The sequence below is a fragment of the Aquarana catesbeiana genome, linkage group LG06, assembly GCF_042186555.1.
Source record: "Aquarana catesbeiana isolate 2022-GZ linkage group LG06, ASM4218655v1, whole genome shotgun sequence".
Lineage (NCBI taxonomy): Eukaryota > Metazoa > Chordata > Amphibia > Anura > Ranidae > Aquarana > Aquarana catesbeiana.
Genome location: NC_133329.1, coordinates 336,883,851 through 336,901,608, shown reverse-complemented (window position 1 = coordinate 336,901,608; position 17,758 = coordinate 336,883,851). Strand labels below are relative to the sequence as shown.

The window sequence follows — 17,758 nt, the reverse complement described above, 5'->3', positions numbered from 1 at the left end:
CATGCCACACATATGAATTGCTGGAAGGCCGATGTTTCTGTGCTGATCACTGTACACATCCAGCACAGAGACGAGCTGTCAAAGACAACTCTCCATCCCCACGAATGATCAGTAGCCAGTAGAGAGAGAGGTGATTTACTAAAGAGGTTAAACATTGGCACTGAAAAAATTTATAGTATATCCGTCTGTATCAAATCACATGAAAATCACATGAAAAGCACATGATTGGAAATTCAAAGTGATCAGTATTTTGTTTTTCAATTGATTGGATAAAGTAAATATTCACAGTTAAATATTCACAGTTTTTCAGTGACAATTCTAAATTTCTTTATTAAATTTTCACTTTGCATGGGAATTTAGTGAATGTTGTGAAAGTTCGCTGAGCAAAGAAAACCCAATAACGTCATGGAAAAAAAAAATAGCTTGCACACAGTTGGATGATGGAAGTCATCAGAGCTTTACCTCATTTCATTCACTTGAAAAGTTAAAATTCCCTTGGAAATTGAATAGCCCATTTGCTTTTAGTAAACCAACCCCAAAGTGAGTGAAATTGTGTTTTTAAATAGGTATCACTGGAACAATTATAGAAGATTTACCCCTACCTTTTTGTTCTGCTGGCAACTATAAAAATGTGGATTTCGCATCACTTTCTGTTTGGGTGACAGTGGCCACCAGGGCATTTAACTACGGTGAACCTACCTAACAGACAAAAACAATAACAAATCCAAAGCTGTCACATCATGGCTGAGTTAGGTACAGAAGAATAGCTAACGCGTTTCACATCATGGTAGATGCTTGATCATCATGACTAAGCATCTACCATGATGTGAAACGCATAAGCCATTCTTCTGTACCTACCTCAGCCATGATGTGATTTTTATATACTGTTTTTGCCACAATAAAGTTGTATAGTCGGAGTTCGGCCGTTCAGCTATCTTACTTGATTGTCTATACATTTGCAGAGTCTGCTGCTGAGTGGGGCGGGCGTTTGTTTGGGATACCATGCCTGGAGTGGCATCACTCCTTTATTAAACACTTTTAAATGCTTTTAAAATAATACCTAAAGATAACTTAAAGAATGTATATATGAATAAACTAGTAGTTCAGCTTTAAGTACTTAAGCTACTGTATTGGCATTTTCAGAAGACAAATTTAGCAGTGGCAATCTCCATATTTGTCTACTTTCTTTAAAAAAAGTGTCCCCAGTAAATAAGGTTTCAGGTTTAAAGATTCCTATTGTAAACTGCAAACAAAAAACATATAAAGTAATAAATATATATATATATATATATAATTACATCATTGGTTAAATTTATAACGGCAGCTAAGAGTGTACAATTTGAGCGCTAGGATCAGAGCCTCCCTTTAGCTCTGATAATTGTTTATTTATATAAAGTAATAAAGTGTGTGTAAAGATATATGCACAGTATATAATAGTGAGAGAGAGAATTATTAATGATTTGATTTGTTACTGTCATGACACTTAGCTTTATCAGAAAATATCTCTTCCATGTTTTTTTTTAGCCAAATAATCTAAAAACTATTGGTTTGTCAGCATAACTTCTTTTACTTCTTTTGTTTTTTTTGTTAACCAAATCGTTTGAAACCGATATTCAATTTATTCACTTTTATTGTTTTCTATTCATGACGGAAAGTAGCTTTTGCTAACTAATGTACTTGTGTTTTGGCATCACAAACATATTAATGTCTGTATTGATAGTGTAATGAGAAAGCAGTGGAATATTTAATAAAGCATCTTTGGTGTAAATAAAAGGTAGAAGTAAAAATTTCATTTGTGTACAAAATAATTCATATGTAATAAATAAATAAGCACACATCACTTCTATTTCAAATTAAGGAATTGATAAAATATATACAAATATATATGATTATTTTAAGCTTTTACAGAACATCTTCTAATCCATTTTTTATAATTTGTTAGTGTAAGCTCTTTTCAGTTGTGAGTTCATTGTCCCATGCTGAAGCTGCTAAATGCTTGCTATGATTAGTATGTTTTCCATTTCCATTTTTTTTCTCATATATCTTTAGTTATCAAAAGATCTTAAAAATTATGGGAAAAAAACATTAAAATTAAAATTAGATTTAATTCATTCTAATTTAAAGTTAAAGTGGCACTAAAGAGGCAAAATAAAAAGCAACATATACAGTATATCACAAAAGTTAGTACACCCCTCACAGTTTTATTATATCTTTTCATGTGACAACACTGAAGAAATGACACTTTAAATTTGTAAATTTGCTGTCCCCTCAAAATAACTCAACGCACAGCCATTAATGTCTAAACCGCTGGCAACAAAAGTGAGTACACCCCTAAGTGAAAATGTCCCATTTGGGCCCAAAGTGTCAATATTTTGTGTGGCCACCATTTTCCAGCACTGCCTTAACCCTCTTGGGCATGGAGTATATCAGAGCTTCACAAGTTGCCACTGGAGTCCTCTTCCTCTCCTCCATGACGACATCACGGAGCTGGTGGATGTTAGAGATCTTGAGCTCCTCCACCTTTCATTTGAGGATGTCCCACAGATGCTCAACAGGGTTTAGGTCTGGAGACATGCTTGACTGGTCCATCACCTTTACCCTCAGCTTCTTTAGTGAGGCAGTGGTCCTCTTGGAGGTGTGTTTGGGGGTTGTCATGTTGGAATATTGCCCTGCGGCCCAGTCTCCGGGGGGAGGGGATCATGCTCTGCTTCAGTATGTCACAGTACATGTTGGCATTCATGGTTCCCTCAATGAATTGTAGCTCCCCAGTGCTGGCAGCACTCATGCAGCCCCAGACCATGACACTCCCACCACCATGCTTGACTGTAGGCAAGACACACTTGTCTTTGTACTTCTCACCTGGTTGCCGCCACACATGCTTGACACCATCTGAACCAAATAAGTTTATCTTGGTCTCATCAGACCACAGGTCATGGTTCCAGTAATCCGTGTCCTTAGTCGGCTTGTCTTCAGCAAACTGTTTGCGGGCTTTCTTTTGCATCATCTTTAGTAGAGGCTTCCTTCTGAGACAATGGCCATGCAGACCAATTTGATGCAGTGTGCGGAGAATGGTTTGAGCACTGGCAGGCTGACTCCCCACCCCTTCAACCTCTGCAGCAATGCTGGCAGCACTCATACATCTATTTCCCAATGACAACCTCTGGATATGACGCTGAGCATGTGCACTCAACTTCTTTGGTCAACCATGGCGAGGCCTGTTCTGAGTCAAACCTGTCCTGTTAAACCGCCGAATGGTCTTGGCTACTGTGCTGCAGCTCAGTTACAGGGTCTTGGCAATCTTCTTATAGCTTTGGCCATCTTTATGTAAAGCAACAATTCTTTTTCTTTGCCATGAGGTGCCATGTTGAACTTCCAGTGACCAGTATGAGAGGGTGAGAGCAATAACACCAAATTTAACACACCTGCAGCCCAGGTGACACATGACATCGGGGAGGGAAAATGGCTAATTGGGACCAATTTGGACATTTTCACTTGGGGGGGTGTACTCACTTTTGTTGCCAGCAGTTTAGACATTAATGGCTGTGTTGAGTTATTTTGAGGGGACAGGAAATTTACACTGTTATACAAGCTGTACACTCACTACTTTACATTGTAGCAAAGTGTCATTTCTTCAATGTTGTCACATGAAAAGGTATAATAAAATATTTACTAAAATGTGAGGGGTGTACTCACTTTTGTGAGATACTGTATGATTACCTTCTTTGTTTTTGCCTTTTAAAAGAGCAAGCTGTGCAGCAAAAGTAGCAGTTAGGAGGTTGAGACAAAACATTCATTACTGATGGGTGCTTACAATAGTCGGATTTTATTTAGTTATGTGAAACCTTTATCCTAAAGGGGGGGGGGGGGTTATGTACCTGCTTTTTTTTTAAAGTGTTGGCTGGACTTGGGCTTTAATTTGTTAGTCACTTATGTAAAGGCCATTCAACACTACCCTCTCCAGACATTGCTGCTATCCAGAGGGAGTGTTTGTTGCTCCTCCATAGACAGCGTAGCCACCCTAAGGCAGGAAGTGTGCTACTGGCTGGTTCACCAGGTGAAAATAGAGGTAAAAAATAAAATAAAAACAGAAAACAAATGCAGTCACAAAATCTAAGGATTGATGAACTGCAATATCCTGCTTTTGGATTGAGATACGCTTTAAGTGCTTTATTAAATATCCATGAGCCTGCCTTGCATGAAGTTATTGCATGTTATGTGTTTGCTGTATTATCACCTGTTTGTAATTAATAAAAAACATACTCAAAGTTGTCTTGACCATCTATTTTGTTGGCTAACCCAGCTAAAAGTATCCATTGCACAATACACTATTTCACGTACCATATAGCACTGTATTTGCTTGCCTCGGCTTTCCATTTAAGTTTGTTTTATCTGTTTTAACTGACCAAAGATAAACGGATGTCAAAATTAAGAATAATCTTTTATGTTTTTGGACATCTACTGTATGTACACATTACAGGGAAGATTTACTAAAACTGGTGTTCATAGAAATTGGTGCAGCTGTGCTTAGTAACCAATGAGCTTCTAACTTCAGCTTGTTCGACTAAGCTGTGACAATAAGGCTGGGTTCACACTGCTCCAACACGGAAGTCGGACGATGTGATAATGAGTGGGTTATAAATGGCACCTAGTGTACTGTCTTAAAACATAGCTGCCCCTTTAAGAAAGTGTAAATGCTGAACCTTATAAAAAATCAAATGTAAAGGTGTTGGCGCTAAAATTAATGTGAACAATATTAAGAAAAAGTATATGGTGATTGAAAAAGCAAATAAATATATAAAGTCCAAAGTGACAATCCCAACACCATAAATAAATGAAATCTTCTGGTTTGATGTTCCTTCAAATAAAAGCTTCACCACGAGTGCTCATGAGGTAGAAGACAACTCACCAAAGGTGTCTGACCACTTTTTACTGTAGGTCAAAATGCGCTTAGGTTGAATGGACCAGAGGAATCCTAGTTATGCATTTCTCCACTGAGTGACCCCCTCCAGATGGCGGCTGAGGATAAGGGAACAGACTCCACCAAGGACACACAAAAAGATCTCATATGGTGTAGTAAGTTTTAGTAAAAAATGTTTAAAAAGGTAACAAAAGATTTTGCACTCACGTGTGACTGTGCTATGCGCAGCACTAAGGTGTCTACAGCATGTGCGGGTGGATATATATCGGAATCGCGGCGGTGTGCGATCCACACCCTGAAGTGATGAGTCTGCGCCTCACTTCCGGGTCCTCCTATGTGACACCCTTTTGGTATATCCAGAATGAGGCGTGGATCACACGCCGCTGGTTTTCCGATATATCCACCCGCACATGCTGTAGACACCTTAGTGCTGGGCATAGCAGTCACATGTGACTTACTACACCATAAGAGATCTTTTTGTGTGTTCTTGGTGGAGTCTGTGCCTTTATCCTCAGCCGCCATCTGGAGGGGGTCACTCAGTGGAGAGATGCATATTTTTATTTTTCAATCACCATATGCTTTTTCTTAATATTTTTCACATTCATTATATGTTTTTAGCACCAACACCATTTACATTTGATTTTTTTTATACGGAAGTCGGACGACTTCTGATCAGACTTTACCCTGCAACTTCATGTCCGACTTCCATGCGACTTCAATGAAGGAAATCCGACTTTAGGGTTGATTGCGACCTGTCCTTTGACCAATCAAAACAATTCCTTTGCTTCTGGTATGGAGGAAACCTCATGCCAAATATCAAAAAAAAGGGGTGATACCAGGCTCTTTGAGGTCTGCTTTGGATCTTGAAGGGGAACCCCATGCCAAAATTAAAAAAACAGCTTGGGGTCCCATGTTGATGGGGACAAGGGCCTCTTCCCGACAACCCTGGGCGGTGGTTTTGGGGGTCTGTGGGCAGGGGGCTTATCAGAATCTGGAAGCCCCCTTTAACAAGGGGGGTCCCCAGATCCCCACCCCCACCTATGTGAATGAGTATGGGGTACATTGTATCCCTACCCATTCACCAAAAAAAAAAAAGAAGTGTAGTGTTACAAAAAACAAGAGACGGTTTTTGACTAGTCCTTTATAAAAAATTAAGAATGCCCCCCATTGTAACTCCAATGTGTTTTCTTTCTCTGGTTCCGCCACTGCTGTCTTCCTCCCCGCCTTCTCCATCCGCTGATGTCTTTTCCCTCTTCTGATGTCTTCTTCCTCCAGTCTTCTCCCTCCGGTGATATCTTCTTCTGCTGCTGACCAGCTAAAAAAAAAAAAAAGATCTCCCTCCGACACTGGCTCCCTCCTTTGTGTTGTTTGCCGTTTCTTAAATAGCTATGGGGCGGGGCTATCCGGTGACATAATCTGGAAACCCCACCCCCTTGTGCCTTCACAGGGGTGCATGTGGCCTGGTATGGTCCGGGGGGCACTCGCTCGTTCCTCACCCCCCCCTTTCCTGTGCTGCCAGTCTTGGAGGGGTGGACCCACACACCTTTTTTTTGGCATGTTACCCTTCAAGATCCTCAGAACACAAGTCGCGTGCCACAAGTTCTGATCAGTTAAGATGATGATTTGACTTGGATGTGACTTACATTCAAATCATTGTGCTTAAATCTTGCCCAAGTCTGACCAAAGTAGTGCAGGAACTTTTTTCAAAGTCGGACCGACACAAGTCAGACCAGTTAGGGCTGCTCTCATAGGGAACCATTGATTTTGACATGTCATGCGATCAAAATCAAAGTGTATGACGGACCAGTGTGAACCAGCCCTTCAACCTAGAAGCTGATTGGTTACTATGCACAGCTGCACCAGATTCTCTGTGCACCAGTTTTAGTAAAGTTTCTTTAAAAAAATGAAATAAGTAGAACTGTACCTTTTTAAAGCTGTTGCTTTGTAATTTCTGTAAACTGAATAAAAATAACATAAAGAAATTTAAAAAAATTATCTGATGGAACATATGTCCCCTTTCCATCCTGCCCTTTACCTAGGTTTTTACACACACAGGAGGCAATAGAACTGCACTATCACTGCTGTGATTGGCTGTCACAGTCATCACATGATCAGGAACCCATCCCACTGACTGCTGATCTTTACTAGAGAGCCACACTGTTAGGAGTGCACAAGTGCACGCTCTCAGCATAGAAACCTCAGTCATCTATGAATACATACGTGTGGCCCTTAAAGCCCATCATTTTTGCTGCTGCACAGTATTTCACAAAAGTGAGTACACCCCTCACATTTTTGTAAATATTTTATTATCTTATTTATCTTTTCATGTGACATTACTGAAGAAATGACACTTTGCTACAATGTAAAGTAGTGAGTGTACAGCTTGTATAACAGTGTAAATTTTCTGTCCCCTCAAAATAACTCAACACACAACCATTAATGTCTAAACTGCTGGCAACAAAAGTGAGTACACCCCTAAGTGAAAATGTCCAAATTGGGCCCAAAGTGTCAATATTTTGTGTGGCCACCATTATTTTCCAGCACCACCTTAACCCTCTTGGGCATGAAGTTCACCAGAGCTTCACAGGTTGTCACTGGAGTCTAGTGGATGTTAGAGACCTTGTGCTCCTCCACCTTCCGTTTGAGGATGCCCCACAGATGCTCAATAGGGTTTAGGTCTGGAGACATGCTTGGCCATCCATCGCCTTTACCCACAGCTTCTTTAACAAGGCAGTGCTAAAGAAGCGCAGTGCTGAAGGGACAGCAAATTTACACTGTTATACAAGCTGTACACTCACTACTTTACATTGTAGCAAAGTGTCATTTCTTCAGTGTTGTCACATGAAAAGATATAATATATTTACAAAAATAAGAGGGGTGTACTCACTTTTGTGAGATACTGTACATATCCTTCATTTTACTCATAAAAACAAGCAGTCTCTGCAAAACTTGGCATCACTTCTACACTAGCATATTTGAAGATGTTCCAAGCAATGAGCGCATAGGGAGAGGCAGGACATGGAACAGGTTTTTCAGTTTCTGCCTTTAACCATTTCAGCTCTGGAAGGTTTTACCCTCTTCATGGCCAGGCCATTCTTTAGCACCACGCTATTTTAACTGGTAATTGCGCAGTCATGCAACACTGTACCCAAACAAAATTTATATAATTTTTTTTCACACAAATAGAGCTTTCTTTGATCACCACTGGTTTTTTTATTATATAAACTAAAAACGGCAGAAAATGAAAAAAAATTATATTTTTTGCTTTCTTCCATAAAACCTATCCAATAAAAAAAAAATCTAATTTCTTTATAAATGTAGGCCAAAATGTGTTCTGCTACCTATCTTTGGTACAAAATCGCAATAAGCGTATATTGATTGGTTTGCGTGAAAGTTATAGCATGATATATATATATATATACTGGAAAATGTTTTTTGTTTTTTTTTTTTTTGTTTTTTTATATACTAGTAATGCCGGTGTTCTGCCGAGAAAGTTCCGCTCGGCGGATAAGGACCCCCCTCTACTGCGCAGGCGCTGCGCCTGCGCAGTAGGATCCGGCGGAAATAGCCGAAGGGGAATAGGTCCAAATCAGCTGTACACGGCGCCTGTAAGAGGGCCCCTCGCGGGCTCGCTCCGCTCGCCACACTTCGGGCACGGCCTCGCTGCGCTCGGCTCTTTTAGATTCCCCCTCTAGGTCCATTTGGATGGTAGGGAAGGAACCTGGACCCAGAGCGCAGGCGCCGTGTACAGCTGATGGTGGGTTTTGAGCTTCGGCTATCTCCGGTGGCTGTTAGTAGTTCGTACTGCGCAGGCGCTGCGCCTGCGCAGTACAGGGGGGAACTTATCCGCCGAGGGAACTTATTCGGCAAGACACCGGTAACAAGCAACTTATAATGGGACTGTGAGGCAATCTGACACTGGGCGGGAACTGACTAACTGCCACTGACATCCCCAATAACTGTCACTGTACTAATGACACTGGCTGTGAAGGGGTTCACATCTAGGGGCTATGGAAGGGTAAAATTAGTGCTGCTTTGACTAGTAGATGTGGCTGATCCTTCTCCCTGCTTTGCAGAACATTAAAGCGGGGGTCCACCCACACCGACAAAAAAAAAAAAAAATATTAAAAGCCAGCAGCTACAAATACTGCAGCTGCTGACTTTTAATACATGGCCACTTACCTGTCCCAGGGTCCAGCGATGTCAGCAGGGGATGCCGAGAACCCGCTCGGTTCTCGACAGCTGCCGCCGCCATCCTAGTTGAGGGAATCAGGAAGTGAAGCGTTGCGGCTTCACTTCCCGGTTCCCTACTGCGCATGCGCGAGTCGCGCTGCGCGTCCCTAGTGGTCCCCGCTCTCTCCTGGGACCTGTGTGATTCCCAGGAGACAGCGCGGAGGGACGGGAAGTGGCGTAGACTCCCATGGGAGTCTATGCCGGAAGTGGGTGCAAATACCTGTCTTAGACAGGTATCTGCACCCCCCTCCCCCCTGAAAGGTGCCAAATGTGACACCAGAGGGGGGGAGAGTTCCGAAAAGCGGAAGTTCCATTTTTGTGTGGAACTCCACTTTAATAAAGGAGACATATTGGAAATTTAAAAATATAACAAACCTCTATACTCACCTCCCTGTTGCAGCATCTGTCATCCACCGGTTCTAAAGCTGGATACACATTATACAGTTTTTGTTGTACAATTTCCTTTAGAGTTCCCTTCAACTATGTATTGCAAGGGCCTGCATGATTGCATACAATTTGAAAGTGTTTAGGTTTGACCTCATATTATATGGTTTTGGTCAATCTAAGGGAAAGTTGTACATGAAAATTGTATAAAAATTGTATAGTGTGTAGCTAGCTGAGCTGATCGCTCAGTTCTCAGTCCACTTTGAGCAGAGAGCGGGGACTGTCAGCCATCACTCTCTGCTCTGCCCCTCCAGCTCTGGAGCGCCAGGCTGGGGAGGGGGCAGGAGCAGCTGTCTCAGGCTCTCAGCAGCATTAACTGAGTTTTATGTTATTATTTACGTATACGTACACTTTGAAGAGACTCAGTCATTTTCCCATTTAAGGCAAAGCATCAAAGTATTTTACTATTCCATTCACCAAGCCACTTCTAACCTCCCCTGTGCTTCCCTGTCACTCATTGAGTCTACATACTGTATGTGTAACCTTAGTGTCGGAGTTTAAACAAGGAGTATGACATTGCCCACACCAGGTGACAGTGTTTGGGCTTGGTCATTGGCCACTCAGCCCTGAGCACTGCACCCTAGAAGAAACTCACATTCTCAGCCATAACTAGAAGCACTGAATATCTGCAACAAAAAAGTGATGTGGCGTTGGAGCACCCTGAAGTTTAGTATAAGTTGGTAGGGACGTAGACAAGTAAGAGGCCATGTCACTTTGTCCATTATGGGCAAACTGACAAATTCTCTTCAAGTGTAGCTGACAACAGTGCTCTTGCAGTATGGTGTCATAGTGGTTAGCCTGTTTGTTAGGGGTAGTCGGTCAAACTACCACGATTAGTTGGGGGATTCAACTGTCAGCTAGTTTGATGAGCAGGGGCTTATGTGAATGCTTATGTGCACTAAGCAAAGTACTGCATCTGCTTTCACAATACATGCATTCAAGATGTATAGCATATTTGAGGTAGTTGTCACTTTGCTTTTAGGGGATTGCACAGTTCTAATTATTACCCTTGGAGCAGTGCATGGGCAGGTCTTTACAGTGATGTTCCATTGTTTTTTCTCTAAAATCGTTATCAACCATTCCTCAATTAAAGGTTAAAATCAGAATATAGGGGATGGCGCTGTGTAAAACAAAGAGTGTGAAAGTGAGTGTTTTTAAAGTGACAAGTGCTTTGGTGCGTGATACAATCCTACTTAAATAGAAAAATTAAATAATAAAATATAAAAAATAAATGATATAAAGATAAATTATATAAAAATAAAAATGTGAATGGACCAAAAACTAATATATATTGTAAAGTGATAAATCCTTATTAAAATTCAAGTGACTATATTCCTAATACATTAATATATATATTGAGCAACCACAATCCTTATTTTTCTAAATAGTAAGACATGTGTTAATCAACTGCAAAGTGACAGGTGTTAAAGCTGAGAAGGTTTGGTAGTGCACCACACACACTACAATTATGTGAAAAACCGTTGAAAATTAAAACCAGTCCATAATATACAGTGCAATAGCGCATTTCCCAAAAAGATTCTTCTTTATCAATGGAGATCCATGCAATACTTTTAGCAATTTCCCCCCAATCTGATTGCACTCACCGGAGCTCCCTGCCCCTGCAGGGGTATGAGCGTGTGATGTCTGCCTTTAATCGCTCCGATCCCACCGGTGCCAGTATCCTTCCACTTAGCCCAGTTCAGGGCTAAGTGGAAGGATACTGGCACCGGTGGGTTCAGCGCCTCTGATGACGTCCGTATGACGAAACGCGTAAGGCGGGACTATCTTGGCACGTACAACCTCACTTCCGCGTATTGTGGTTCCGGGAACCAGACCGGTGGAACGCAAGCGGTAGTTTTCCAACAGCGATGCGTCCCCGGACTGTGTGGAGAGTTAGTGAGCCTGTGAGCTCCCTCTCCTTTTATTTAACGTTTATTTCTAAACCTTTTATTTGGCTCAAGTGGATTCAGTCGTATTGTTGGACTGCATTACAGAATAAAAATAAAAATTACAATTACCAACAAAGTTACGCTATGAAGCTATTTTTATTTTTTATCTAACACATGCAAGTGGATGCCTGGTTGGGATATGTGCTGCAGTAAGGGGCATTGAGTCCCCCTCCCCTCCTCAACGAGTGGTTCACCTGAACTGGGCTAAGTGGAAGGATACTGGCACCGGTGGGATCGGAGCGATTAAAGGCAGACATCACACGCTCATACCCCTGCAGGGGCAGGGAGCTCCGGTGAGTGCAATCAGATTGGGGGGGAAATTGCTAAAAGTATTGCATGGATCTCCATTGATAAAGAAGAATCTTTTGGGGAAATGCGCTATTGCACTGTATATTGTATCACTAGATGAACTATTTGGGACTACATATATTTTCACATAATTTTTGATACACATTTTTATATTTTTATATATATATATTTTTGATATATCTCTGATACACATTTTTTGATACACTTGCTTTATGGACTGGTTTTAATTTTCAACGGTTTTTCACATAATTGTAGTGTGTGGTGCACTACTAAACCTTCTCAGCTTTAACACCTGTCACTTTGCAGTTGATTAACACATGTCTTACTATTTAGAAAAATAAGGATTGTGGTTGCTCAATATATATATTAATGTATTAGGAATATAGTCACTTGAATTTTAATAAGGATATATCACTTTACAATATATATTAGTTTTTGGTCCATTCACATTTTTATTTTTATATAATTTATCTTTATATCATTTATTTTTTATATTTTATTATTTAATTTTTCTATTTAAGTAGGATTGTATCACGCACCAAAGCACTTGTCACTTTAAAAACACTCACTTTCACACTCTTTGTTTTACACAGCGCCATCCCCTATATTCTGATTTTAACCTCTTTGGGGTAACACTGAGGTGTTCCCTACCTACATAGGGGGGCAGCAGTGTTTAAAAGTCTGAAGCGCGACCCATTGATAGATTTATTCCTCAATTAAAGGTTATGTACAGTATCTCACAAAAGTGAGTACACCCTTCACATTTTTGTAAACATTTTATTATATCTTTTCATGTGACAACACTGAAGAAATGACACTTTCCTGCAAAGTAAGGTAGTGAGTATACAGCTTGTATAACAGTGTAAATTTGCTGTCCCCTCAAAATAACTCAACACACAGTCATTAATGTTGAAAACGCTGGCAACAAAAGTGAATACACCCCTAAGTAAAAATATCCATTATTTTCCAGCACAGCCTTAACCCTCTTGGGCATGGATTCCACCAGAGCTTCACAGGTTACCACTGGAGTTCTCTTCCACTCCTCCATGACGACATCATGGAGCTGGTGGATGTTAGAGACCTTGCGCTCATCCAGCTTCCATTTGAGGATGCCCCGCAGATGCTCATTAGGGTTTAGGTCTGGAGACATGCTTGGCCAGTCCATCACCTTTACTCTTGGCTTCTTTAGCAAGGCAGTGATTGTCTTGGAGGTGTGTTTGGGGTCGTTATCATGTTGGAATACTGCCCTGCTGCCCAGTCTCCGAAGGGAGGGGATCATGCTCTGCTTGAGTATGTCACAATACATGTTGGCATTCATGGTTCCCTCAATGAACTGTAGCTCCCCGGTATCGGCAGCACTCATGCAGCTCCAGACCATGACACTCCCACCACCATGCTTGACTATAGGCAAGACACACTTGTCTTTGTACTCCTCACCTGGTTGCCACCACTCACGCTTGATATCATCTGAATCAAATAGGTTTATCTTGGTCTCATCAGACCACAGGACATGGTTCCAGTAATCCATGTCCTTAGTCTGCTTGTCTTCAGCAAACAGTTTTCGGGCTTTCTTGTTCATCATCTTTAGAAGAGGCTTCCTTCTGGGGCGACACCCATGCAGACAAATTTGATGCAGTGTGTGGCGTATGTCTGACCACTGACATGCTGACCCCCCTCAACCTCTGCAGCAATGCTGGCAGCACTCATACATCTATTTCCCAAAGACAACCGCTGGATATGACGGTGAGTATGTGCACAAAACTTCTTCGGTCGACCATGGCGAGGCCTGTTCTGAGGCCACAGTGCTGCAGCTAGGTTTCAGGGTCTTGGCAATCTTCTTATAGCCTAGGCCATCTTTATGTAGAGCAACAATTCTTTTTTTTCAGATCCTCAGAGTTCTTTGCCATGAGGTGCCATGTTGAACTTCCAGTGACCAGTATGAGAGAGTGAGAGCGATAACAACAAATTTAACACACCTGCTCCGCATTCACACCTGAGACCTTGTAACACTAATGAGTCCCATGACACTGTGGAGGGAAAATGGTTAATTGGGCCCAATTTGGACATTTTCACTTAGGGGTGTACTCACTTTTGTTGCCAGCGGTTTAGACATTAATGGCTGTGTGTTGAGTTATTTTGAGGGGGCAGCAAATTTACACTGTTATACAAGCTGTACGCTCACTACTTTACATTGTAGCAAAGTGTCATTTCTTCAGTGTTGTCACATGAAAAGATATACTAAAATAGTTACAAAAATGTGAGGGGTGTACTCACTTTTGTGAGATAATGTATGTCCAGCCAAAGCTATTTTAGTTTTTACTTACAGCGGTGAAGGATTAGAACTTAGACTCCTATTCGGGGCTCCATTAGAGGATTTCCCCTCACTTACTGCCTGGTGTTTCACTAGACAGAAGGCAAGCATATTTTCCAGACAGGGGTTCAAATACTGAACACGCACAGGAATACTGTCACTGACTGCAACTCCCCAGTGACTGGATCCCTAATTTACTACTATTGTAATGCAATTACTTTCTCACTAACCAGACCAGCAAGATGTCACTAGTGAAGGAGACTCAGCTGAGCTCCAGACCAACAATGGAGCATTTTCATAGAGATAAGTGGAAGCCTCTTCTAGGTGATTCTGCAGCTGGCAGTGTGGTGCTAAGTCAAATTAACTGTGTGACATCAGCCTTAGGGCTCATGTACACTATAGCGTCTAAACTTGAGTTTAGGAGCTTTTGGCATTCTTTTTTTGCCACAGCTCCTAAACTCAACTTTATAAAAGCCTATGGGGTTTATTTTCTAAAGGCAAATCCACTTTGCACTACAAGTGCACTTGGAAGTGCAGTTGCTTTAGATCTGAGGGGAAGATCTGAAAAGAGGGGAAGCTCTGCTGATTTTATCATCCAATCATGTACAAGCAAAAAGGCTGTTTTTTATTTTCCTTGCATGTCCCCCTCGGATCTACAGCCACTGCACTTCCAAGTGCACTTGCAGTGCAAAGTGGATTTGCCTTTTAATGTCCATGCACACATAGGCTTTTACAAGAGTTTTGAAGCTGCTGCGGTTAGGGTAGATTCAAACTCCCTCTCCTAAACTTGGAAGAATCACGTTCAGGATACGAATGTTTTTACTGTCGGTGTGATTTTGCCAAGTTTTGTGGTTTCCCATGACCGGCGGTCAACCTAATCTGTGTGTACATGAGCCCTAAAAGTCCCAGATGGGGAGTTGGAAATTATGAAGCTTCAACTGTTAATACTTGACACATAAAAATTGTGTTTGGATAAGCTGGGCCATTATTGACTGCTGGGTATTGCTTAAAACTTCTAAAGTAATGATCATGAGGCAGGACCTCTTTGATTATTTTTTTTTTTTTTCATTTTATTTACACTCTATACTTCTTATATGTATGTATGTATGTATGTATGTGTGTGTGTGTGTGTGTGTGTGTATATATATATATATATATATATATATATAATCAAAGCTTTCTTTTCTTCTCTTCCAAAATCACCTCTGAAATGACAAAAAAAAAAAAAATTACACACACACATACACGATAAAAGGGTTGGCTCTGATCAAGTGCTACTTGGCTTACATGTTTTAAATCACTAATCATTTTACTTTCCATTTACTGCCAACTAATCCAGTTTTTTATAGATCCTTTGATTTAAATTGATTCTAACTTTCCTTTTTTTTTGCCTGTCCTTTCCTCCTTTTTAATAGCTTTACTTTCCTGTTACTGCAAGGCTCTCTCAGAAGTGTTTCTTTGAATCTAAAACAGAGGAGTCAAACAGTGCTGAGATGTCATGTCAGATCACAGCCACCAGTAACGGAGAGGTAGATGGCGTGAACAAAAGCCTGCAGGCCATGATGAAGGGCTTCGGGAATATGTTCGACATGGGCGATGTGGGACCCGTCTTGCATTCTGGGATTCAAATAAACATGCAAGCCAAGCAGAACTCCTCCAAAACCACATCAGTCAGGAAAGGAAAGAAGATCAACATGGCTGTCGGCTTCAATGATTTTGATTGGTCAGATGATAGCAGCGAATGAACAGTCAAGTCTATTTGAGGAAATGAAGCCAAACGATTTTTTTTTTCTTTGAACTTTATATCATGTGTGAAGCACAAGGCCTAAATTGTTTGACCTTTGTAATATATCTGCTATTGTAGACACACTTTCTAGGTCATTTTAACATGAATTCGTCATTTTAATGTAGTTGTGTTTATGAACTTGAAACAAATTGTGTCATTTCCTGAGAACAAAAAGATATCATTCAGTATTATTTGTGTTAATGTTTGTGATGCCCGGTTTTGAAGGTTTTTACAGTTTTTTTTGCCATTGTATAAATGTATTTGTACTGTGTATGGAAACACCCCCTAGTTCACAACACTTTTACTTGATTTAATTTTCTGCCGTTTTATTTACTTTACATGAATAGCCTGCTGAAATTGGACTATTTGTTATCATGATAGGACTGTTGCTTTGATAACACCTGCATTGAACAATATATATTTATTGTCTGGTATGGACGCCAAAAAACAATGCTGATACATTGATCCGACAAAGGTGAATTTAATCAGTTTTGTGATATTCTTTTTAGGGGGGTAGCCTTTGTGTTTCTAATACACTTGCATAGTTGGAAAAACGAATAGTCTGTGAATTGTACATACTATTAAATATTCTTGAAATAAGCCATATATAAATAAAGATATTTGCAGAAATGTAAGGGCCTTTGTTATACTGGGTGCTAAGGACATTAAACCAAGAAATGAAATAGAAACCAAAGACAAAGCTAGTTTTAAATAGGGTTAGACCTATTGGGTATTTGTGTCCACACTGGGGGCTTATGTCCAGTTGTGACCAGAACAGGTATCCTTATCCGTAAATTCTCCCTGACCACCTGTTTCATCTACAACTGTAAAATTTTGACTTCCCTCTCAAGTTTCTACAAATGGTCAACTGTCACTGAAGCAAGAACTGAGGGTGAGTCCAACCTCAACCACCAGCCACTCTATTTAAAAAAAAAAAAATGTCTGGCGCTCCACTTTAAAGTGTTACTAAACCCACAACAGTAAAATCTTTCTGTATGTGCAGAATAGCATGCTTGTTATACTCACTGAGGAACTTAAGGGGTTAATCCTCTGCATTGTGTAAAAAGGCCCTTTGATCCTGTATGGACAGATCCTCCCCCTCCTGCAGGGTCTCTCCTGGCAAGGCCAGATAACACACAGTAAGGGTAGTACTGCTGCACATGCTCAGTTTGGTCTCTATTGCTGGAGAGAACATTTCTTTGTTGATCAGAGCTAGCCAAGTCACAAGATAATGACATCACACATGTGGGCATGTATATATACAGATCCTAAATGACAGCCCAGTCCCTCCCTCCTCTTCCATGCCCAGTAACTAAAAAAGAACACAGTCGGTGGGATGCCACATCTTGATTGATGGATGATCCGCCTCCCATAACAGCATGAGGACACCTCCTCCCTGAACACTCAGCATTCAGGCAGACCCTGCGGTTTATCATGTGACCGTGGTATACAGATCAGCCAAAAGGGTATATAGTGGCAGTATTTTAATGTAAAAAGATTTATAAGCTGTGGGCACTGTGGGGTGGCAGATGAACTATTTTCATATTACTGGGTTTAGCCACATTATCGTTTAGCAGCATTTGTTTTTTAAATAAAACTGCCCTCTTTTTCCACTCCCAAATTACGTAACTACAGCTTAAAAACGTTTGACGTGGCTTAGGGCTGAGAGGCATTTTTAAGCTGTAAATAAAAACACACCTGACGCTCCTCAAAGCGTCAGGAAAAACGCCCTGTGTGCATTAGGCCTTATTATAACCAAGAAAAACATGCAAAACATTTGAATTGTAGACCGTGGCATTTGGGAACTT

General features: G+C 40.9%; 1 protein-coding gene across 3 annotated transcripts in view; it reads left to right on the top strand.

Moving 5' to 3' along the window:
• Positions 1-17,758, top strand: part of MAP3K20 (mitogen-activated protein kinase kinase kinase 20) — a 274,895-nt gene that overhangs the window by 182,065 nt on the left and 75,072 nt on the right. Inside the window, exon 12 of one of the 3 annotated variants that reach the window (XM_073633877.1) lies at positions 15,580-16,585. The exons of the other annotated variants lie outside the window; for them this stretch is intronic. Coding sequence (XP_073489978.1) covers positions 15,580-15,909 — 330 coding nt within the window. The 3' untranslated portion in view covers positions 15,910-16,585. Of the gene's footprint in view, positions 1-15,579; positions 16,586-17,758 lie in introns of those variants that run through there. 3 annotated transcript variants of the gene reach the window in all.